We start from the raw sequence: 26,001 nt of genomic DNA, 5'->3' as shown, positions 1-26,001 counted from the left end.
TTAATCTAAACAGCTGTACCAGGCTGCAAAAAATAAAAGTGAAGAAGGATCTCCGAATACTTTATGAACGCACTATATATACTGTATATATATGTATATATATATATATATATATATATATATATATATATATATATATATACATATATATATATATATATATACAGTATATCAATAAACAGTTGTATGGCACCTAAATTTCAATCCAAAATTGCAAAAATACAATAGGTTATCCTCAAGTAACCCTTTGCCCTTTGCCATATATTGATATATTGTGAATTTTACCTGCTTCTCTTCTTTCAGAATGTGATTTACTTCTAGAAGCTTTTTTGTTATTTCTTTTTCCTGACAAGAAATAAATGAAACACTACATCACATGATTTTTTAAAAAGGATATTAATAATAAGACTGCTATATGGTTGATGGTTCTGTACTGAAAATAAGAGATGGCAGATTTTTCATCATATGTTGCACATGACTTTGAATTGAAACAATGCTTTGTTATACTTTTTTGATTTATTTGCTGTGTTCATCTGTCAGATTTGAAATATTTTAATTATATATCAGTTTTATTTGGTAAAACAGCCCTTTTCAGTCTATGTTCTTACGGAATGAGTGGGCCTGACTAAAGGAGGTCCTGAATATGTTTAACATTTTAGGACATCCCCACAATATACTATCTTCTCTCTGACCGCATACACCCCTCAGCTCATGCTCTGGCTCACAATACTTAGTTTATCCACTGCATTGGCTATAGAAGAAAATGTGGCATAGGAGCGATGCTGTCCTCAGAGTTGTACAAGACCTGCCATCGCTGACCTGACTTTGGATATATTAGTTGCTTGCCAAAACAAGTATGCAGATAAGGAAAGTCTCCATAATAGTTTCAGGTCAGGAAGTTTTAAAATACAAGGGTTAGTATGACAGACAGGCAACTGGAATTTACCGAAGGAGGGGTTAGAAATGGCAGCCTCCCTGTTTTTTTGTATTTCATATAGTGCTTATATCAAAGAGCTCTTGGGTGCTTAAAGAGTAACTCCACTTCTGCTGAAAAAAAAAAACAATCCCATCTGGGTGCTCTACGCACGCTGCATGGATTTTTAAAGACTTTGTTACAGATTTTTACATTTTTTCTGCGCTGAATAAAAAGCTATTTGTTCAACTTTTGCTTTTGGACACTGATTCTGAATGCGAGTGACTAATTATTTCAGCTAGTGCACTTTACTTGTTCTAATGAGAAAAATTGCAGTATTGGCATCCCTTTAGAAGTGATCAATCCTTTGGGAGTAAAAAAGAAAATGTTGTTGCAGAGGATGCCTCTGAATCTGATTTGCATCTTAGTGCAGGCTTTGGTAAAATCAGTTAGCCAATCAGGAAATTACATTTCTTGGGAAGCTCTGTACACCGACTGTGTACAGAACACCTCCAGGTTGCTATATTGCATTGGATTTTACAGAAAATGACAGTGCTGCAGACTAAAAAGGAAAGTTGTTTTTTAATTACATTAAATGACAATATGGCTCGTGTAGCAATTGCATGATGCTATATTATTATTTTATTAACTTTACACTCACTGGCCACTTTATTTGGTTCATCTGTTCAATTGCTTGGTAACACAAATTGCTAATCAGCCAATCACATGGCAGCAACTCAATGCATTTAGGCATCTAGATGGGGTGAAGAGGACTTGCTGAAATTCAAACCGAGCATCAGAATGGAGAAGAAAGGGGATTTAAGTGACTTTTAACGTGGCATGGTTGTCGATTCCAGATGGGCTGGACTGAGTATTTCAAAATCTGCTGATATACTGGGATTTTCCCACACAACCATCTCTCGGGTTTATAGAGAATGGTCTGAAAAAGAGAAAATATCCAGTGAGCGACAGTTATGTGGACAAAAATGCCTTGTTTATGTCAGAGGTCAATGAAGAATGGGCAGACTGCTTTGAGATGATAGAAAGGCAACAGTAACTCAAATAACCACTCGTTACAACAAAGGTAGGCAGAATACCATCTCTGAATGCACAACACATCGAACCTTGAAGCAGATGGGCTACAGCAGCAGAAGACCACACCAGGTGCCACTCATGTCAGATAAGAACAGGAAACTAAGGCTACAACTCACATAGGCTTACCAAAATCAGACAATAGAATATTGGAAAAAACGCTGCCTGGTCTGATGAGCCTCGATTTCACTTGCGATATTCAGGTGCTAGGATCCGAATTTGACATAAACAGCATGAAAGCATGGATCCACCCTGCCTTGTATAAATGGTTTAGGCTGGTAGGCATATTTTCTTGGCACACTTTGGGTCCCAACTGAGCATTGTTAAAATGCCACGGCCTACCTGAATATTGTTGCTGACCATGTCTATCTCTTTATGACTACAGTGCACCCATCTTCTTCCTTCCAGCAGGATAATGCACCATGTCACAAAGCTTAAATCATTGCTCAAATCATCTCACCACTGGTTTCTTGAACATCACAATGAGGTCACTGTACTCCAATGGCCTCCACAGTCACCAGATCTCAATCCAACAAAGCACCTTTGGGATGTGGTGGAACAGACGATTTGCATCATGGATGTGCAGTCGACAAATCTGCAGCAACTGTGTGATGCTATCATGTCAATATGGACCAAATTCTTGGAGGAATGTTTCCAACACCTTGTTGAATCTATGCCACAAAAAATAAAGGCAGTTTGGGGGTCCAAATGGGGTCCAACCCAGTACAAGCAAGGTGTACCTAATAAAGTGGCTGATAAGTGTACTTTTTTCTTTGCGAAAATAAGGTTATCCTTTAAGGATACCAATGCCAACGAGTTGCCCAGTTTTCACAGATAAAATGCAGACAAGTGTCCCTCACACACCAGACAATTACTTCAAAAGAAGGAGGCTTTCTGTCAGTTGCCAACCTTATGCAACATGATTTTACGGGGCTGCATAGGGTCCCCTTTGTTGCTTTTTCATGACAGGCTTATTTTAATTTGGACACTGATGGCCAACCTTAATGAAAACCAGGTAAGATCTAAAAATAACCACTGCTGGTAAAAAAAAAAAAGGTCTAAAAAATGAACATCAGACTAATTGAAAAAAAACATGGGTTGATCATTTAAACTGGTAGTTGTGTGCAGGGTACACGTTACATTATTAGCTGCAAATGTAAAAGAAAAATCTGAATTTAAAAAATAGCTGGAAAAAAAATCTGCTCATTTTTTGTGAATGAATAAGATCTTGAAATATTCAGTCAAATATAAAAGGATTCCTAACAGACGTGCTTTGAACTGACTACTCTTGGATTTGTCTGTACTTCCTAACACTGAAAAATTCATATTAGTCTGTTTAAGTGCTGTGAATTTCTTGGCAAATATCTTTATGGGAAGATAGAAAATATTTTTTTTTCTTTTCTAGCATGAAAGAGCTTCTTTGAACAGCCAACAGTAACCAGACTTACCAAACATGTGGACATTACAGCAACATAAGCAATTATATCTCTAGAAAGGATGCAATCTATTTATTGCAAGAATCATCAGAAATATGCAGTAGAGACACATCACGCCAAATGCCTAAGATTCTGCTATGCTTTGTATAATTAAAGCACATTTTGGTCTTACCGTTTGAAGTCTTTCTTTCAGCTCTTCTAGTTGCTGTTCTTTTTCAAGGAGACCAATCTTCTCCTTGTTTGCTCTTTCCTGATAGGTCATTTTATAGTTCATAAAGTCAGAAGACAGTTTTTGCAATTCCTACAAAGGGACAAATAGCAAATTTCCTATCTCAGTATTCAAATCAAAAGTGAATTGTATAACTACTTGACCTCCGGAAGATTCACTTTTTATTGCGATATTGCACTACATTATTTTAACTGACAACTGCGTGGTCATGAAACACTCTACATAAATTAAATTTATATCATTTGTCTACCACATATAAAGCTTTCTTTTGGTGGAATTTGATTACCACTGGGTTTTTTTTTTTGCATTATAAACAAAAAATTATCGACAATTTGGGAAAAAAAAATAATAATGTTTACTTTCTGCTATAAAACATATCCACAAAAAAAATTAAAATAATCAAATTTATTTATAAATTTAGGCCAATATGTATGTCACCATCATTGTAGCCATTTATTATTATAGCCGTAATTGGAGCAGCATCCATTGTGTTTTTATATGCGAGGGTGACTTGGTGACTCCACCCCCGCTGACGAAGTCCCGTAGGACGTAACGCGTACGGAGGTGGATTTGCCTGTCGATGACGTCACCCGCTGCTGTTCCGAGCGTCCGTGCGGCATGCTGCCTGTGAGTGGAGACCGCGGCGATGCATATGGATATAGTTTGATCTGCGCATTAATTCTTATTTGATGTAAGTGTGATTCCTTATAAAAAGTGTTTGTATCATAGGGTATACACTTAGAGGCTCTTTCTTTCCTCTTATTTATTGGTTGGAGTGTATGTGCTAGCGGTTGGATACGCAAGTTTTGCTGTTCCCTGGCTGTATACCATACCAGAAGGATTGATGCAATTTGCTTATCTGACCTGCTGGTAATACAGGGGTCACATATTGAGGTGAGCGCATATGTGTGCATTTGGTTTAAGGAGATCAGCACTTTACATAACCTACCTTTCAGCACCGCATGTGGATTCTTTTACTCTGACGGGCTTTGGGACTTTACCTGTTTTTATGGACTTTTCTCTACCCATCTTTTTATTGCATTTCATTAATTAGTTTGTAGTTATGTGATTTGCGCTGCACCATTTTATTGTATTTAATATGTATTCTGCTACATATTTTTTAGTAAAAAAAAAAAAATCAGAATAAGCGTTTATTGGTCGATTTGTGCAAAAGTTATAGCGTCTAAAAACTATGGAATATACACTGGAATTTTTATTTATTTTTTATCAGTGACGTTTAGCGGGACTGTGATATTGGGGTGGACAATGTGACACTCTGTGGGAACCAGTGACACTAATACAGTGATCAGTGCTAAAAATATGCACTGTCACTGTACTAATGACACTGGCTGGGAAGGAGTTAAACATCTAGGGTGATTAGAGAGTTAAACGTGAGTCTAACCATTGCTTTTGTGTACACTGTGTGCTGCTTTCACTAAGTAATGTAATGGATTTTATTCCCTGCTTTGCAGGGAAAGAAAATCCATGACACCCCTGCTGTCAGGACAGAGCTCTGCATTGCTTACATATGCAGAGCTCCATCCAGCCTCTCTCCTCGACGATCTGTGGGTGCCAGTAGACATCCATTGGTTGACACACGCTGATCGGCTTCTGCTGTGATTCATCACAGCAGAAGTGGTGCGTGCCACCTACCCAGAAGTGCAGAATCATGTATATCTGCTATAGGGTGGCCGGCAAGTGGTTAATAATTCGTTTTTCTCAAAATAAAAAAAAGACATGATTCTTGGCTATTCTCTATTATAAGGATTGCTCTGCCTGGAACTTTAATAATGATAATAATATACTTTCTTTTAGAGGAAACAGTCAAGGTCAAACAGTTCAGACAAGTCAAACAGTCAAGTCAGACAGTCATGGTCAAAATACACAGGCTGCATGTTTTCTTATCCTAAAGCTTTACACACATTTATGGCTAAATTCTCTGTAGCTTGCGTGTTTCCACAAACCTAATTTGTGTTCAATATTACCACTTGACCTCCGTACAGTTTTACCCCCCTTCATGACCTTTTTTTGCGATACAGCACTGTGTTACTTTAACTGACAAATTATCAGTCATACAACGCTGTACCCATTTATTTATTGTTTTTGTTACTCTCGGGGGCAACTAACTATACAAAAAGAAACCCTCACTATCACAGTCCAAACCCCCCCCTCCCCCCAATAACCACACGTAACCCAACAAAAGGAGCCAGATAAGCGAGGCCCGGGGCCGGCTCAAACCGAGCTTCACTCAGCATCCAGTCAGTCCCAATCCACGGAGATCAAGGTTCACACTCCTCACAGTACATAAGCTGAGCATTCACGATCTAGGTATTAATGAAAAACTGAGTCTAAGAAACAATACATGACAGGCTAGTGTAAAACAAAGCATCACATTACAATTAAGTCACAGTATCAGAAGATTCCACCCACACCCTTCACAGCCTCTCAAATTTCTCCGGACACCCCCTAGAAATATATGCCGCCTTATAAAGAGGCAACATGGAATTCACCAAACCCTTCCAGATACTAATGATGGGGGAGAGACCCTTTTCCAATGCAATAATAAGGCTTTTTTTAGCATAGAAGGGAAGGATAGTAAGTAAAGTCCTATGCGCCACAGAGGGTACCACCTCCTCCACCAGACCCAACAGACAGACCCTCTGGGTCAACGGAACCAGGGTCATCAGCACCTCCGTGAGACAGGAGGTCACTTCGGACCAGAACCGCCGAACCTGAGTGCAGTCCCAGAAGACATGGGCCGAATTCGCCAGGGAAGGGGAGCAGCGCCAACACTCATCCGATGCAGTTGGATACATTTTACCAGGCGAGCAGGGGTATAATACATTCGATGGATGAAAAAGAATTGTATGAGCTTGTCTCGTGCAGCTATCAAATGTTTGAAGGGTTCCACCCACACGTCCTCCCAGTCCTCACCCTGGAGATCGGGAACCTCCGCCGCCCATCGCTCCCTACATTTGGTAATACACGGTGGGGTCAGTTTGAACATGTCCTTGTATACAGTCGACAACGTCTTTTTAAGGTCTGCACTTTTTAACAGTGACTCCAGGTCCGACGGCAAAGGTTAGACTCTGGAATCAGCAAATTGGCTCCTATATGCATGCGTAATTGCAAGAAATGGAAAAAGTGAGAACTGGGCAAGTCATGACGCACCCGCAGATTGTCAAAAGATAAAAGGGTCCCTTCCCTCGTAATGTCACCTAACGTCTTCACTCCTGCTGTAGCCCACAACATAGGGTCGGCAGCTTATAAAAGTGAGGGAGTTGCGGATTCATCCAAAGAGGTGTAGAAGGGGAGATCCCAACATAACTTGGGCACACGAGTTTCATAGTTTGGACCCATGCCCTGATCGTAGCCCTCACTGATAATGTCAACGGGAGGTCCGAGCTCAAACCCCTATACAACGCTAGACGCAAACTCTTGTAGGAACCTAGGTGAGCTGCCTCCAGGACCGTGGCAGCGTCCTCCTCATCCGCCCTCAACCAACGCCTCGTGAACACCATCTGACCCGACAAGTAATATTTACGCCAGTCTGAGAGTGCAAGGCCACCGCAACCCCAGGGCTCCTGGAGGGCCCTAAAGCCAATCCTGGGGGCCCCAGGGTACCAGAGAAAAGAGCCAACAATGCTATCCAAATTTTGAAAGAATGTCTTTGGCACCCAAGTAGGGGAATGATGCAAAAAGTACAAGATCACCGGGAGAATTTTCATCTTCTGAAGACTAATGCGGCCCATCAGGGAGAGCGGGAGCTTTTTCCAGGCCTGCACACTCTGCTGAAGTCTGGGAATCAGTGGAAGATTCAAAGTGTAATAGTCCTGCAGGCGTCTGGTCACGTAAACCCCAAGGTAGGTTAGAGCAGTGGTCCTCAACCCTGGCCCTCAGGGCCCACTAACAGGCCAGGTTTGCAAGATAACTGAACTACATCCCAGGTGATATCATTTGCTGCTCAGTGATTGCAGTACTCTCGTCTGCATCTCCCCAAGGTAATACTTAAAATCTGGCCTGTTAGTGGGCCCTGAGGACCAGCGTTGAGGACCACTGGGTTAGAGTATCAACCCAACAGAGGGGAAGATCATTGTCCCTGGCTCGTCTCGCATCCTTGTCCAGTGGAAGGATCGAGGCCTTCCCCCAATTAACCCTGAGTCCCTAAAAACTACCAAAGTCATCTAAAATCTGCAGGACAGCCCATAGCAAGGGATCTGGATCATTAAGGAATAGGAGCACGTCGTCTGCATACAATGCCAGGCATTCCCGAATAAATCCCACCCTAACTGCCCCGACTCCCGGGAGCTGCGCAACGCGATAGCAATTGGTTTGATCGTGTGGGCAAAAAGGAAGAGGGAGAGGTGGCAGCCCTGCCTGGTCCCCCTACCCACCTTAAAGTATGCAGACGTTGGCAAACCCAACCTAATGGCCGTCCGGGGGGGACGTATAGAGAAGTTTTACCCAAGTTAATTTATTTATTGTTTATACTAGTAATAGCAGTGATCAGCAACATATAGCGGGACTACGATATTGCAGCGGACGATTTGACACTGACACTTTATGGGAACCAGTGGCACTAATACAGTGATCAGTGCTCAAAATACACACTGTTACTTTTTTAATGACACTGGCTGGGAAGGGATTAAATCTAGGGCAATCAAAGGGTTAAATGTGTGCCCAGTCAGTGTTTTTGTGTACTTCGTGAGGTGCTTTTACTAAAGGATGTGATGGAGTCCCTGCTTTGCAGGGAAAGAAAATCCATGACATCCCCCCTGTCAGGATGGAGCTCTGCCTTGTTTACATAGGCATAGCTCCATCCAGCCTCTCTTCCTGACAATTGGTGGGTGCTGGTGGACATCCATTCACCGACACCCGGTAATCGGCTTCTGCTGTGACTAATCACAGCAGAAGTGGCACACACACTCCCTAAGCGAACGTTAAGCGTATATATACGTGATCCTGCACAGAACATCTGCCCTGTGGCAGTAAATCTGCTATGGGGCAGTCGGGAACTGGTTAATGTCATTCTCTTCAGATTGATCCATAGCCAAGCCAATGGATTTCAGTCTGACTGGGCATGGTCTTCATGTTTATAGGTAAGTGTAGACACCCCCTGGCCTATCATGTTTCGGGAAGCTAGTGAATGTCCACACTTGATATTTGATAAAAGGCAATTGCTTTACTTGCCTAAACTACTTGTTTAGGCAAGTAGTAAAGTAGGTCTTCTTAAAGCGGTGTTCCAGTCTCCCGCTGCAAAAATTAAAAGTTAGCAGTGACACATACTGTAGCTGGTGACTTTTAATATTAGGACACTTACCTGTCCTGGAGTCCAGCAATGTCTGCACTGCAGCCGATGTTTCCATCAGCTGTCAGGTGCTGCCACCGGCATTGCCGGTAAGGGAACCTGGCAATAAAGCCTTGCGGATCCATGGAGCGGATCCCTACGGCGCATAAGTGAAGCGCGCTGCGCATTTTGATTGGCTTGGGGGCAGGGGGAAAAGGAGGGGGCCAAACTTCCGAGGGACAGCGCCGCGGTACAGTCTCCTGGAAGTGGGGAGGGATATCTGTCAAAAACAGGTACCCCTCCCCCCTGAAAGGTGCCAAATGTGGCGCCGGAGGGGGGAGGAAGCAAACGAGCGGAAGTTCCACTTTTAGGTGGAACTCCGCTTTAATGACTGGTAGGTAAGCACAAGGATTTTAAGTTTCCTCTGTGTTTAGGTGACTTGTAAAGTTACAGCACAAAACACCTTTATAAAAGAAGGCTTATACTGTAAATCCTATACACACACCAATGACTGTTGTTGCTACTCATAGCATAAGGCCAGTGCAAAGTTTGCCCTGTCATATTTCCCCTCCTATGAAACATTAAATGCATGCTAGAGCATTCTCATAATAATAAAGAAGAAAATGTACTAAATTGATCGCTATGTAGTCATTTAACCTGTCTTCTAAATTCTATGGCTAGCTGTAGATCATATCTTCTAAAACAGAACTTGGTTTCAATATATAAACATTGTTTATACATGTAACCTTCACCAATGTGCATCAAAACTTAAAGTGTATTTCCACTTTTACAGCCTAAATAGGATAGCACGTACTTTAATGTACTTGTAAACCCCAGTCATGAAATCTGAATTAAGCACATACATCTATATCTGTAGTGTTTACTTGTCTCTCTCCAAAGCTCTGACTGTCGTTTCTCTCTGGTGCTTTGTTCCTCTGTTATCAGCTTGAGTAATGTCTGAGAAGTTTTCCCGACACATCAAGATACATTTGTGACAGGGATGGAGATAAGTACATAGCTTGTCTATTCAGAATACAGCTCTGCATGTTCCTTCATTCCTCTGCTTATGTGGGAAGGGGGAAACCCTTTCCCCCAATCAGCTCTCACCCAGTATATAAGAGCTGTAACTGCAGATCTTCACCCCCTTCTCTGTACTCCTCAAAGATGCAGATGGATTTTTTATAATTGTGCTCTTTTGAAGGGTTGTAGACAAGAAAACACTGTAGATAAACAAGTAAAACTTATGTAGGAGGATTTGTTTCATCTCTGTGTATCACCTGAGGCTATTCACTTCACTGGGTATATAAGAGGGTTTACAACCACTTTAAAATTATTGCATATCCTTATTCACATAACATAACATTGCAGCTTCCCTTTTTTAGATGCTGTATTCTGGAACCTCTAGCCAGAAACATTCCTACGTAATTTCTCTTTCTTTATGAGGGGGCTGGACAGATGTGTTTGCCATACTTAACTGTGTCTGTACTGTGCAGGCAGATCTCATTATCAATTGTAACTAGAATTGAACACTATCTGTCTGTACTAACAAGGGGGTTAAAGGTGTAGGGCCTGGAGGCTTGACTTCTTGCATTACATGGTAATAAGGACAGACTTGGGATGGGCTCACTCTACCATTGTTCAAAAATACCTTGCAGTCAGCAATGACACCTCCTGAAAAACATCTAAAAAGTAAATCTTTAAAAAAAAAAAAATGTTTATGCATGCTGTTTTTTTTTTTAGGCTTGCTGCTTGAATGGGAACACATGACACATATATAGTGGGGTTTTCACACTAGTTTCCTAAGTTCAATGGACCTTTTTTTACAATACGGTACTGTGTTACTTTAACTTCCAATTGTGTGGTCATGCAACACTGACTGTACCCAAATAAAATTGAAGTTATTTTTTCCCACAAATAGAGCTTTTCTTTGGTGGTATTTGACCCCACTGCGTTTTTTTACTTTTTGTGCTGTAAGACAATAAAAAAAAAAAAACAACAATATTTTAACTAACTGCTTTAAAACACATCCAATAAAAAAAATTAAAAAAATCAAATTTCTTCAGGAATTTAAGCCAGTATGTAATTCTGCTACATATTTGTGATAAAGAAAAATCCTAATAAGCATATATTGATTGGTTTACGAGAACATTATAGTGTCTACAAACTATAGGATATATTTACAGAATTTTTATTTATTTATTTTTTTATACTATCAATGGCGGAGAAGGGCGACTTATAGCGGGACTATATTGTGGCGCACATTCTGACTCTTTTGACACTTTGCCTGGAACCAGTAACCCTAATACAGGTATCAGTGCTAAAAATAGGCGCTGTCACTGTACTAATGACACTGGCGGGGAAGGGGCTAACATCTAGGGCAATCAAGGGGTTAACTGTGTGTCTAGCCGGTGTTTTTGTGTACACAGTGTGCTGCTTTCACTAGAGGAAGAAATCAATTCTAGTCCCTGCTTTGCAGAGACACAGAATACATTCCCCCCTGTCAGAACTGAGATATGTTTTGTTTACATAGGCATATCTCAGTTCTCAGTAGGTGCCGGAGGACATCTAGTGCCAGGCACCGGCAGATCAGTTTCTGATGTGAATCATCACAGGGTGAAGCGGCCCGCTGGCGGTGTGCACACGCCCCCTGCAGACAGAAGTCTAGATTTACGTATATATATATATATATATATATATATATATATATATATATGTGATCTGACACACAGCTGCCGCCCTGTAGCAGTAAAACTGCTATAGGGGAGACAGAAACTGGTTAATCTCATTTTAATGCATCTACCTGCAGTCTAAATAGCTGCTCCACCAAATGGAAAACCTTCTCTGTAGTACTGTCAATGTATACACTTCAGTGCATGCTCACTTAGTGGATTATCACACTTTTTATGAGGAAAATAAAACAACCACTATTTGGTCGAAAAGATTTTCCAAAACTTCTGAGAGTCAGTGCCGGATTTAGACCTTGGGGAGCCCAGGAAACTTTAAGTTCACAGGCTCTTCAACATCTAAACTAAACTAAATGATATGCCAAAATCAAAATTGAACTGATAAACCACATTTTTTCTATTGATTGTAAGAATACACATTACACAGGTAATTGGAACTGGCAAGTCATGCATCACAGTTATGAATCACACTACAATATTTACAAAATAAAGTCTTATTCCTGCACTAATCATATGCATAATCTTTAATTAATTCATCAAACTGTATTATTTTGAGGACACTGCTCTTGAACAGCCAGTAGACACAGAGAACTTAGCCTTACAAGGTTTATCATGGTTCTCAGATAATTCTTTATTAGTGCCAATTTGCTAATTTTATAAATATTACAATTTTTTTAAATAAAGGAATTCTGGGGCTCCCTCTGGCAGTGGGGCCCAGGGCACTTTCCCCTTTTTCCCCCTTATAAATCCAGCACTGCTCAGAGTGATAGCCACCCCTTGCCATACTCACTTATTGCTATTTGTTTCTCAAAAGGGAAATCCAACACTGTCCATTGTTTGAATCTGTTTTATCACTTGTGAAAATTGGCTTGTGTATAGGAGTCCTAAGCCTGCTTCCATAAAGGTGCTTTGTGTTGTAACTTTACTAGTCAATTAAATGCACAGAAAACTTGACAAACTTGTGCTTATCTGCCAGTCAGCAAAAAAGACCTAATTTACTACTTGCCTAAATAGGCCCCGTTAAGCAATTGCCGTTTTATCAATGCACACACAGTAGATTTATTGGAGTTTGGCTTTACAGTATATATAGCATGTATCGGATGACATACTTTGGAAAACAAGTTAATGAAAAAGCTCCAAGCACAGGAGATACTTTCATCTCTTTAAATAAGTTATAGATTCTTTAGCCATAAATATTGTGCCCTTCTCTAGTTCACCCCTCTCCTTCCCCTTCCAGGGGTAGTCTGTTTTATATCTCTCTCTCCTTGAGTGCTCTGACATTCACCCAGACGAATAGCAGAGGTTATGAATGCTGTTTGACGATAGTATCAAGAATTCTTCATAATGCCACAGTGGTAACCAAGCATTTAGTGTAGTAATAGTTTTATCTAGCCACAAAGTTTGGTCTGTTTAACTTTTCTCCACAAAACTGGAATTCCATCTTATCACAGACCTGTGGCTCAACTGTTCTGGACAAAATCAAATAACGATACAGAAAAAAAAGAAGATAGTCCTATGACTAAAAATCAAACACTTTGTTCAAACTATACGTAACACAACATTACCTTTTCACATGAATGTGTAAATAACACGCAGGAGAGTGATAAAAACGCTGTAAGAGGACCATAAATCCAACCTCAAACTTTAAGAGTAACAAATATGATTCTATATGTTTCCTATAGTTTACAGAATCAACTAAGCCCAAGCTAATCCTAAAATATTACTTGTTATATTGTAGAGATATGTGAAGACTGAGTTCATGTTATTTTTGTAAGCTCTAAAAATATTTTTATGTATTAAATGTAATGAACAGCTATTAATCTAAAGCAATAAAATCATAACAAAAAATTTTGTGAGTTTTGTCTATAGCTTCAATGCTTGCAGGTTAGTTTATTCTGTGGAGAATTATACAATTGATAAATCACAATTATCTGACTTACTGATTTGTATAATTCTTCACAGATCTAGCTATAAATATCCAGGACAATACAAAATACGTGATCCCTAACAAATCTTATTTGATCATCACTACTTGTAAAGCGCTTTTTCTATTTGCACCTTTTCCCAGAAGCATACCAAATAATGAATAAAAAGTGATTTCACATGAACCACTGCCCTCTGGGCCCTCATATTTACAACCCTGTTGGACACCTGATTTTTGGCTTTGCAGTTTATTATCATGCAATCTGTGCTTTCTGTAATTTCTCTCCCTTTTTATCTGTTAAAAGAACCAACGAAACTGCAAGAGGTTCTGGTCTGCCAGGTAAGAAACAGTAAATCATGATGTCTTAGCTGAGGTGGTCCCTTTTCTGAGTGGTTATTCAAAAAAGCTTCCCATACGCTAATGGATATTTTTTGTTCAGCCAAGAAGCTTTACAGATTCCTTCATCTATGCTAAACAGCCAGCTATTGTATTATGACAGCTGGCAGATTTTGATGGATTTAGCTAACACGTTAACCACTTAAGCGCCGGAAGATTTTTCCCCCTTCCTGACCAGGGCCTATTTTGCGATTCGGCACTGCGTGACTTTAACGGACTATCGCGCGGTCGTGCGACGCTGTACCTAAACAAATTTGGCGTCCTTTTTTTCCCACAAACAGAGCTTTCTTTTGGTGGTATTTGATCACCTGTGCGATTTTTGATCATGCGCTATAAACAAAAAAAGTGTCAATTTTGCAAAAATAACAATATTTTTCACATTTTTTTATATGAAATTCCCCAAAAAAATGTAAAAATCAAAATTTTTTAACATTTTAGGCCAATTTTTTTTTTTACCATATGTTTGGTGAAAAAAAAAAATCGCAAAAAGCGTATTTTGATTGGTTTGCAAAAGTTATTGCGTTTACTAACAAAGGGAAAGATTTTTGTCATTTTTGTTGTTTTTTTTAAAACGCGTAATGGTGGCGATCTGCGATTTTTTTTGCGGGACTGCGACATTGGGGCAGACAGATCGGACCCTTGACTGACATTTTTGACACTTTTGGGGTTACCAGTGACATTACTACAGTAATCATTGCTATATATATGCACTGTTACTGTAAAAATGACACTGGCAGTGAAGGAGTTAACTGTATTGGAGAGGGAGGGGTTAAGTGTGTCCTAGGGGCGTGCTTCTAACTGTGATTGGCTGCGGCTGTGTGTGTAAGAACAGTGATCAACGGTCCTACATAGTAGAACCGTTTGATCATCATTCTTACACAGGGAGAACTGAGAGGTGGCTTTGTTTACATTAGCCGCCTGCCTTTCTCCCGCTGTCACGGATGATCGCGAGTGCCCGGCGGACATCGGGTCCGCCGGGCACACGCGCGGGGGGGTCCGTAACCGAGCGGGAGCGCGCCTACGGTGGCGAGCGCTCGCTTCCAAAGCCCTTACAGGCTAGTGACGTAGCCCTACGTCGCTCTGCCTGTGAGGGGCTGACTACCGACGTAAATAATCGTGCGGCAGTCGGCAAGTGGTTAAAGTCGTTACAGCAACAGATTTTTTTCTCCTTTTGAAATAAATGTTTTACGAAAATGAATAAAAGCTGAACACTCTAAGCCCCCCTGTTATTTAGACTAGCATTGGACTTTTCTTCAGAGAGCATTTGACAGACAGTGAGGAGGCGTTATATCTCCCTATATACCACACTATCACTCCGCAACCACTTGCATTTTGCACAGTTGCTGGCAGGTTGCATTGTGGCCAAACTCACTTGAATGAGTCATGTTTAGCGAGCAGTAATGCTCGCCGAACATGACGGGGTATATTGCCTACTGTGGCCACGGCATGTGCACACTTTCCCACCGCTGCCTTTACAGCTAAAGGGAGAGCAGTTGAGAGGCAGTAAAAATGTGGCTCAACCTTGGAGTTTTACACCCCCCCAACAAATACACACACACACTGCAAGTGTACACGAGTCCTAATTGTCATTTGCTGGACAGCTTGTTCTGTTACAGGAAGTCAAAAAATGACAGACAGTCTTATCAGTTTTTCAGGTAGCACTGCCCCCTAGGAGACTGCTGAGAATTGCACTTTCTGGATTCCCCTGGGTTACCCGTAGCAACAGTCTGTGGAACGTATCACTTTAAACGCTTGGCTCAGACAATGAACAGTCCAGGGGATTTGGTTTTTGTGTTTTATTTAGAACTGGCATAGGAGAAGGGATGAGTGGGATACTCATGAAACTATGAACTATTCACTGACTGTAGTGTATGCGGCAAGGCCGCTGCTTCACCTTGCCACTGAAGTGAAGATAGAAAGTTTATGTTACTCTTCAGGGTCTAACTTGGCACCCCTTTTTTCATTTGCTGTGTGTGCTGAACTCCTGTCCACTGACACTCCACAGGAGCGGTCCCCCTTCCTGGGCAGACCCCTGGCAAGCTTCCCGGTACTCACGGACACTGTTTTTCCCAAGGATGCTCTGCCTCCAACTCCACTTGGACCTCCTGGCTCAGCTCCACACTCCTGGTCCACTAGGCCGGCCAGCCGTGACCACCTTTCACAGCAAACAGGAGGAGAGACAGCCGTCACCCTCCTCCTGGGACCTGGCTTCCCACCCAAAGACACCCTGTCACTGGCTGGGTTTCCCCCACTGTCCAACGGGCTTTTTTCTCACTTTCTTAACTGAAAAACTGATCAAAAACTGACTGTGGAATTGAACCTAGGAAAATGAAAAGAGCTGACAAGTGCGGATTTTAAGGCAGATGAGAACCTATGGTCACTTTTGTCATAACTGCTTTTCCCTGCCTCTTAATGGTAATGTATACTGAGTTGTGTACTTGCATCTTAGCGTATATTTATGTCCCTCCTCTGTGCCGTGATGAAGTATCTCCCGTGCACATGCCATTCAAGCGGCCAAATAAACCAAACCTGGAAGGAAGACCAGAAGAAGATGGAAGCACACATGACCAACAGACACGCCGACAGCGCAGCGCTGTAGGGCATTATTTCACAGGTAAGTGCCATTATGTGCTATAATGCCTCATTTCAGGATAGCGGGCAGGGCCATGAAAACCATTTCTTCATGCCCCTACACTGGTTTCATGTTTTTGGCTATCAACAGTGCAGTATATTGAAAATATGGCTACCACAGGCCATTTGGAATAACTGGCTCTATATTTGAACTATACATTAGCAGTTCTGGATGTGCATTTGGTTGTTGGGGCAAAAATTAATGATTTGCATTGCTCCACCCAAGGTTCTGAAAGGAATAATAAACCTCTTATTTTTGAATATATAGTAAAATGATACATGACAACACCTTCTGTTCTGATAGGGCTTTACTGTGCTACACACTGATTTGATTGGAGGGCTTAAAAATTCCTTTAATCACTTCTTGCCATAATATCCCCCCCCCCCCACATGTGCCCCTTCCCTTGAATTCTCAAGATCAATGGAACAACGATCAGTCCTTCCACATACGCCAGGATGCTAGGGGTAACTCTGGACTCTGCATTGTGTACCTTTACATAGACTATCCCCCCTTCAGTCCATAATGAATGCTGCTGCAAGACTCAGCCACCTTACCAACCGCTCAGTGTCCTCCACCCCTCTCTGCCAATCCCTTCACTGGCTTCCACTCATCCAACAAATAAAATTCAAAGTACTAACAATAGTTTACAATGTCATCCACCACTCTGCCCCCAGCTACATCACTAACCTGATTTCAAAATATCAACTTAAGCCCCGTACACACGTACCGATGGTCGGCTTACAAATGTTCCTCTTTTCTCCCCGGGATGTCGGTGTCTGCTGAAAAGTGCAAAGACAGCACAAGGACAGCACAAGAATTTTGTCCGCCGACTGCAGAAGTGATGTCATGTAATGGTTAACTTTCCCTGTGTTTTCTATTTTCTGAGCATGCCCAGTCTTGCAAATCTGCGGTCTGTCGGCCGAATTGTGTACTGACAGGCGAACAATCGTCCGTTCTGGTGTCGGCATACAAATATTTTCATGTTTGCACGAAAGACTTTTGTCCGCGGATTGTGCGCAGACATCTGTCGGAGGCACCATACTAACACGCGTACAATCGGCAGATCCTTCGTCCACCGACGTTTGTATGCCGACGATCGGTACGTGTGTACGGGCCTTAAGTCACTCTCTTCGGTCCTCCCAAGACTTCCTGCTCTCTAGTTCCCTTGTCACCTCCTCCCATGCTTGCCTCCAGGATTTCTCCAGAGCTTCTCCCATCCTTTGGAACTCTCTACCCCAATCTCTCTGACTGTCCCCTAATCTATCCATCTTTACACGATCCCTGAAAACCCTTCTCTAAAGAAGCCTATCCGGCTTCTAACTAATACACTGTTTCACTTTCTCCTTCAGCTCATCCTCCCAAGCGATTACCTTTTGTATCAATTGACCCTCCATTTTAGAGTGTAAGCTCTAACGAGCTGGGCCCTCTGATTCCTTTTGTACCAAATTGTATTGTAACTGTTTTAACTGTAATGTCTGCCTTCAATTTTTTAAGCCCAAACTGTTGGCGCTATATAAATCCTGTATAATAATAATAATAATAACCTGTATTGTTAAACTGTCTCATTATTTGCTTGGTTATATTTCAAGAGTTTTCTCTCTTGATTTTCTACTCATCAGAGGGGAAGAACAGCATTCAGGGAATTCTAAAACAATCTTTTTAATTAGACCCCGCTCACATAATAAACTTAAATAAAATTGCTGAAAATATAAAGAATAAAATAATTAAATAGGAGAAAAAGGATATACTGTATCTTTACTGTACAGTATGTATAGATAAAATATACAGTATGAGCACAAATTAAACATATATGCAGCGAACATACAAACAAAGCAGAGCATTAAACTGAATCTGAGTGGGCAAAATAAATGGGTTTCTTAGTAGTCTACTCCCTCTGTCACTGATACTTACCTTCCTGTCAGTGCCCTGCTAACCTGTTCTCTTAAAGCGGTTGTAAACCCTAAAACATAAAAAAAAAAAAAAAAAAAAAAAAACCTGCAAGACAAAGGCATAATGAGCTAGTATGCATCGCATACTAGCCCATTATGTATTACTTACCTTAGAACGAAGCCCCGACACGGACCCCCGGACATCATTGCGGGCGCTGCCATGATCCCTCGCCGTCTCTTCCGGGTTCGGCGGCTCCGGCGCGGTGATTGGCCAGAAGAGACGGCTCCGGCGCGATGATTGGCCGGAGCCGCGATGACGTCACTCCCGCGCATGCGCGCGGGAGTGATTTTTCCGGCAAGTTCCCGGCAAATTAATTGAAGGTCCCCCCGGACCTTCAGAGCGCATGCGCCGCTCGCGTGAGCGGCTGCATGCACTGTAAATATCTCCTAAACCGTGCCGGTTTAGGAGATATTATTTGTACCTGCAGGTAAGCCTTATTATAGGCTTACCTGTAGGTTAAAGTGCCAAAAAGCGGGATACTACCGCTTTAATTGAGCCCTGAGTAAACAGCCCTGTGTAAGCTCTATTTTGGAACTTACAATGGGCTAAGGACTCACCCCCTGACGCTGCTCAGGTTTTGTGCTTATCTATTCAAATGCCAAGCACTTCAGAGGAAGGAAGGAAGGAAGGAAGGAAGGAAGGAAGGAAGGAAGGAAGGAAGGAAGGAAGGAAGGAAGGAAGGAAGGAAGGAAAGAGGGCCACGTGCTCACCCACACCTGGAAGTATCAGGTATTTCACAGAGCTCTGGCTGCTCCAAAGTGGTAGGCTATCGGATACCTGTTACTCTACCCTCACTGGTCAAATTACAGGTTTGGTTATTTGAAATGAAATACAATCTGTTTCCTAGATTTGCCCTTCATTTTGTTTTACCTCTTTGAGCCGATCAATCTCATTGTTTTTTTGTTTGATTTCAGCTTTCAGTTTTTGTATGTTTTGATTTGCCGCCTGTGCTGTAAAACAAGAAAAGACATATTACTAAATATTTTATTATCATATTTTTTATCAGTGAGTAGACTATATGTAACTATACATTGATCACTACTAGCCTTCCATCATTTCTAATCATATATTGTAAGCCATTCATTTGCAAGCTACAGTCCTGAGACAGTTTGTTGTGAACATAGTTTGTGCTAGGTAATCTTTGTGAATGGACGTATTGACAGATTCCTTGGCCAGCAAGGGAAGAAGGGGTGCACAAAGCCTCAAAACGTACAAATAACATTTTCCTTAAAACAGAACTTAAAGGTTTCTATCTCCTGACTCCGCCCCTCCCTCTTACATATTACTTTAAAAAAATATTTAAAAAGTAAACACTTTTTTCTTCTTATTTTTTTTTTTTTTGTTTTTAATTCTGAAATCTTGGCCTAGGCCGACTTGTTACATAGTTACATAGTTACATAGTTAGTGAGGTTGAAAAAAGACATCAGTCCATCCAGTTCAACCTATGATGTGTGTGTGTGTGTTTGCTTTTAACCGTACATTGTATACCCCTGTATGTTGTGGTCTTTAAGGTGTCCATCTAATAGTTTTTTGAAACTATCAATGCTCCCTGCTGATACGACTGCTTGTGGAAGAGAATTCCACATCCTTACCGCTCTTACAGTGAAGAACCCCTTACGCACTTTAAGGTTAAACCGCCTTTCTTCAAGTTTTAGTGAGTGGCCACGTGTCTTATTGTATATCCTTTCTCTGAATAGTTTGTTCCTTATGTCAGCCTGACAAGTCGCGGTCCTCACGCTCCCACTGTGTAGTACAGGAGCCGTTCTAATAGGAGCGACACAAGTCGCTCCGACTTAGAAAAAGGGTCCTGTACTACTTCGGGGCGACCTGGAGGTGACTTGCATAGACATTCATGTTATGAAGTCCGTGCAAGTCGTGCCCAAGTCACGCTGCACGCGAGTTCACAGGTCGCCCCCTAAGTCGGAGCGACCTAATGTGAACGGGGGCTAAATGTCTTTTAAATGTAAGAATGCAGAGAAGCTACAGATTTAGAAACTGCTCTTGTGAACTAAACTGTGCCTATAATGAAAATATTCCAATAAAAAAAAGGGCATCCAAGAGGTGCTGGGACCTTGATATAATTTTAAACAAGGTAGTGATGGTGCAAAAAAACATTTGAAGAGCCCACTGGCTTAGGTTAGGCTGCTCAGCAGTAAAGGCTACCCTACTGTGGGTACTCCAGCAGGAAACCAGGAAAAGACGTGCATATATGGAAGGAGCGCCAGACCAAAAGATGAATCTTTTTGACTGCTGAGGCAGATACTGCTGGCGAGGAATTCTAATCCAGCAATCAGCTTCCCTGCACAGATTCAAACAATAAATCCTTTCTTTGAGTCCACTCAAGGTACCTATTTTTTAAACGAAGCCCTGATAAATAGGGGGTTCCTTTCACCCCTGAAACGCATTAGCTGTCTTTTAACACAATATCAATAAATTAATTTGAACTCTTTCATCTTTTGGTCTGGAGCTCCCTCCATATTTGCATAAAATGAAATATTAACTAAAGTGCTTGAATGGATAAACAAAAATAATAAAAGTCATAAACTGCTTACCTTTCTTAGACACAATGTTGCTTCAGGCTCTCTACAACGATGTTCACATAAAAAAATGTCTACGCTGACTTTTTTCAACCAGGGTTCCTCCAGAGGTTGCTAGTGGTTCCTTGAGCAATGAGCAATGTCTGCCTCTCAGATTAAGTTCCCACTGACACCACTGATCTTTTTAGCTATCTGTAAGGGGGTAATTCTTCCCAATGACCATCACACTAATGTATCATAAGTTGTAGATATAGTAATTTTTAGCAGGGGTTCCCTGAGACTGGAAAGTTATTTCAAGGGTTCCTCTACGTTAGAATTAGGCTTGATGAAACACAATCTATCAAGACATTTTAGAAAAGTCCACCAATGCCATAGGGATCCCTTACTGCCACGACCTTTTATGGCATTGACATAATAAAGGGACGTTGGAGAGGCGACAACAAGAGGATCAAGGTTTCACAAAATTAAATAAAGTTGATTTTCTTGTTGAATTCCCTCCAACCAGAGGGCCTGAATATAGACATCAATCTTAACTGTTTTATTACGAATGAATGATGTTAACTGTAAATATCCTCCTGGGCAGGCACATTTATATATACATTCATGCATATCTCTCTATTTTACTGTACTCACATCGGTGGGTATACCATGGTCCATTTATAAATATCCCTCTTTCCCCCATTAGAAGCAGAGGTCTGTCCTATCTAGGACATTCCATACTGATATTATCGGGGGCTTGTCAGGGTGCCAGGAAATCATACCACACGAAGATGCATGTAAAATGAAGGCGTTTTTGAGAGCAACAACAATAAACGCACAGCAAGAGTGAGGAGCAAAATCAGGAACAGCTGGAGTCAAGTCCGGAGCGGGTAGTCATCCAAGCCAGGGTAGAGTCCAGAGGTGGGTAGTCTGCCGATGCCAGGTCGTCTGCCAATGCCTGGTCATCTGCCGATGCGGAATCGAGAGCTGGGAAAGTCATCAGCCAAGCCAGGTCATGCACGGAGGAACACGGAGAACAGAAGACTGCTAGCAGTGATGCACTTAGGAGCACAAGCACAAGGGCAAAGGACTGCAAGCCAACAGGTGAGGTGATATATATGTATATATAGATATATAGTCAGGTGTGCAACATCATCACTGAGCGATGCCCAGGCACCAGGCAAGTGATGATGCAAACAGATTTTTTAAAAGATAAAAGACAGCAGTCTGTACATGTCCAAGATGGCTACCAACAGAAAGGCAAGGTAAGACCTTGACAGTACCCTCCCCTCAACGGCCCCTCCTCCACGGAGCAATAAACGGTTTCTGGGGGAAGCAGGCCTGGAAAGCGCAGAGAAGGACGGAGCATGAACATCAGTGGAGGGAACCCATGAGTGCCCCTCAGGACCATAACCCTTCCAGTGCACCAGGTATTGAACCTGACCTCGGAACAGACGAGATTTCAAAATTTTGCTAACCTCATACTAAACATGATTTCCCACAGGAATGGAACGAGGGCGAGGAAGAGAAGAAATATAGCGATTGCGAACCAGTCACTTCAAAAGTGACACGTGAAAGACATTGGAGATACGCATGCCAGGAGGAAGATCAAGGGCATAGGCCATCGGATTCACCTTACGGAGGATGTGAAAAGGCCCAACAAAACGGGGTGCCAGTTTAGGAGTGGGTACCCTGAGGTTGAGATTACGGGTCGAAACTACACCCTCTCCCCGACCTGGTACGAAGGAGCAGATAAACATCTCCGGTCTGCCTGGAGCTTCTGACGCTGTGCAGAGACCCGTAAAGACTCTTGAATCTGCACCCAAGAGGAACGGAGAACACAAAGAGGATCCTCCACAGCCGGGATGTCCTGTGGCGAGAACGACTCAGGCAACACAACGGGTTGAAACCCATAATTAAATAAAATAAACAGTATAAAGTGCAAATCATGTATCAATGCTTACAAAAAAGCAATGCAAATTTTTATGTGAAAACTTATGCAAAAGTGTGCAAACTCACATGAGTGAAATCAAAATGATATACCCTTTATAAAAAACTGAATATGTAAGTATATGCGCAAAATTAAGCAAATAAAGTGCATGTGTGTGCATATGTATGAAAACATAAACACTAAGTAAACAATTGTGCAAATATATGTGCAAAAATATGCGAAAAATAGGTGTATAACCACCACCGATCATGCAAGTAAATCAGAGGCTTACCAGATATTGTGGACCCAACAAAGCATATACTCTTTGGGTCATTCAAGCTTACGAGGGAAATAGATAACTAATGGCAGATGTCACAGATCCTTCATATGAAAGTATTCCCAATACACACTCATACGACACGGATCAAGGGAAAATAATCTTTAACGCCCACAGCAGGAAATTCTTTCCACGAGATACTCAAGGAAACAAAAAACTCACATAGTGTGTACCTGTTAGACCAAATAAAGTGCTTCCTCCACTTCCTCCACTTAGTGGAGAAAGCACTTTGTTTGGTCTAACAGGTACACACTACACGCATTGTTCGCATATTTTTGCACATATATTTGCACAATTGTTTACTTAGTGTATATGTTTTCATACATATGCACACACATGCACTTTATTTGCCTAATTTTGCACATATACTTACATTTTCATTTTTTTATAAAATGTATATTATTTTGATTTCATTCATGTAAGTTTGCACAATTTTGCATAAGTTTGCACATTAAAATTTGCATTGCTTTTGTGTAAGCATTGATAAATGATTTGCACTTTATACTGTTTATTTTATTTTATCAGCGCTGCATTTTTTATTTATTACTCTTCACAAATTGTTGTTTGTTTTTGCTGACTGCTGGATACCAAGTGTTGGCGCGTATACATTTCTACATAGGACCCATAATTGGTTATGAATGGAGACATTCTGGAAGATGAGTTGATGGCAGAGTTTCTGGCAAACTCTGCCCAGGGTAGCAGATCAACCCAATTGTTCTGATGGTCAGAGATATAGCAGCAGAGAAATTGCTCCAGAGCTTGTTTGGAACGCTCAGCGCCACCATTGGACTGCGGATGGTTGGCCGAGGAGAAGAAGAGTCAAATACCCAACCGGGAGCAAAAGGCGTGCCAGAACCTGGAGACAAACTGGAAAACCTGCCTGGGAAACACCGAGACAAGTGTTGCCAACCGCCCGTAAATTTATGGGCAGCAAAGGGGACTGAGGAAATTCAGACTAATGGTATTTTTCCAGCCTAGACAAAGTCACTTAACTAGAGCTTGTAACATGCTTAGTTGTTGTTAGGTAGAGCTTAGTTGTTGTTTTTTAAGTTATTGTTGCTGTAAAAATTCTAAGAGAAGTTTAGAATTTTTTCATGTGATATGCGCATGATTTTAAAAATGAATCTTAAATGCACTTACCACTTTGCTCAAGCTCTTTATGTGCCTCATTTACTGAAAGGATTTGCTGTGTCGCATTTTCAAAGCATCTTTCACATTCACTGAGCTGTTTCATGTGGTCTTCTTTTGCTAATATGTGAAGCTGCAGCTTTTGCTCCTGTTTGTGAAAAAATATTAAAATGTAATATATTGAAATAATGGCCACTGTATTTTGAATGACAAAATCTCAGTGTCAAAAACAGATGTTTTGCTTCTGCTATCAGCAGAACTCAAATTGTAAGCTATACTGTTAACATCCAAAAGCTCTAGGTCAACTCTACTCAACAATAAAGAGAAACTTCACCTACCCCCCCCCCCCCAACCTTTCTGTCTCTGACTATAATAACCTCAAACAAGACAGTGAGGTCATAGAGAAGGCACAAATTCTTATTGGCATACTTAGGGCAACCAAAAAAAGGAACACGAGCAAGGTATTTTACAAATGGTACTGATGGCCAACTCCCTCTAAAAATGTTCTAATCCCCAGATGCCACATTTTAGGTACTGCACCCATTCTGCTGACTTTACCTCTGAAGGTTTTGAAAAATTGTAAAATGCTTTTCAGTTACAGATACAGTTGCCTCTCTTAATCCTGAACTAAAAGCAAAACTTTTTTAGTTTTGGACAGAATGGAGACGGATTAGAATACCTTTTATGTGTTTATTGCTATCTGTGTCCCCGTTAGGGAGATTCACCCTCTATTTGCCATGTTTTTAATTACCAAATTTTTGGTTGTCACCAGAACAGTAATAGAGAGGAAATCTTCCAATGGGGACACACTTCCAATAAACCTGGTCACAGCCAAAAATTCCCTCACTAACTGTTTTGGCTATGGGGCAGGCAGTAAAGGAAAATCTCCCCAATGGGAGACAGATGGCAAAAAAAAACTTGCCAGGGGATAACCTTCACAATGAAAAAAATGTTTGCGTTTAATTCTACTATAACCTTTGAGAGGTGGAGATCTACCTGAACAACATGAATGAGATAAAAGATCGCTGGGGTTTGGTGCTCTTTTTTTTTTTTTTTCTTTTTTTAAAGTGATTAAACAGCAAGACCCAACTAAACGATAAGGAAAAGTTAGATGGATATAAGAAAATAAATATCACTGTAAAAATATAATCTTAGCCTGCCTTATAAGTGGACAGTGCCAGTCAGTAGAGCAGTGAACAGTGTTATTAGGACAATGAACAGTGTGTGGACAGTGTCAGTAGGGCAACGGAGGGTTTTTTTTTTTAATTTTATTTTTTGTTATTTTTTTATATATTTTTTCTAGGATATATTTTTTTTAGGAGCCCTTTTGGGTATTTTTGGTGCAATATCAGGGGTCTAAACATACTCCTGATGTCTCACTTTCGAGACAGGGACTAAGGTTAGAGATTCCCCAGTCCCTTTCTCTGTAGCCTCAGTTGCACTGGACAGTGAATACATGGAAACTGCTCTGTGTTGAGGGGCTGCTGTTAATTCACAAACTGAAGCATAGCAAACACAGTTTGCTATGCCTAAGTTATGAATAAACA

General features: G+C 41.3%; 1 protein-coding gene across 1 annotated transcript in view; it reads right to left on the bottom strand.

Moving 5' to 3' along the window:
• The window catches only part of CCDC73 (coiled-coil domain containing 73), a gene marked incomplete at its 5' end in the record, with an annotated part of 225,926 nt that overhangs the window by 72,849 nt on the left and 127,076 nt on the right, over positions 1–26,001 (bottom strand). Inside the window, 4 exons of the mRNA XM_082270483.1 lie at positions 286–345; positions 3,614–3,742; positions 19,414–19,493; positions 24,467–24,602. Of these exons, the coding sequence (XP_082126609.1) occupies positions 286–345; positions 3,614–3,742; positions 19,414–19,493; positions 24,467–24,602 (405 nt within the window). The remainder of the gene's footprint in view (positions 1–285; positions 346–3,613; positions 3,743–19,413; positions 19,494–24,466; positions 24,603–26,001) is intronic.

Source organism: Pelophylax lessonae (genome assembly GCF_965119305.1).
Source record: "Pelophylax lessonae genome assembly, chromosome: 10".
NCBI classification, from domain to species: Eukaryota; Metazoa; Chordata; class Amphibia; order Anura; family Ranidae; genus Pelophylax; species Pelophylax lessonae.
The sequence above is the reverse complement of the archived record's forward strand: the minus strand, read 5'-3'. Positions and strand labels throughout refer to the sequence as shown.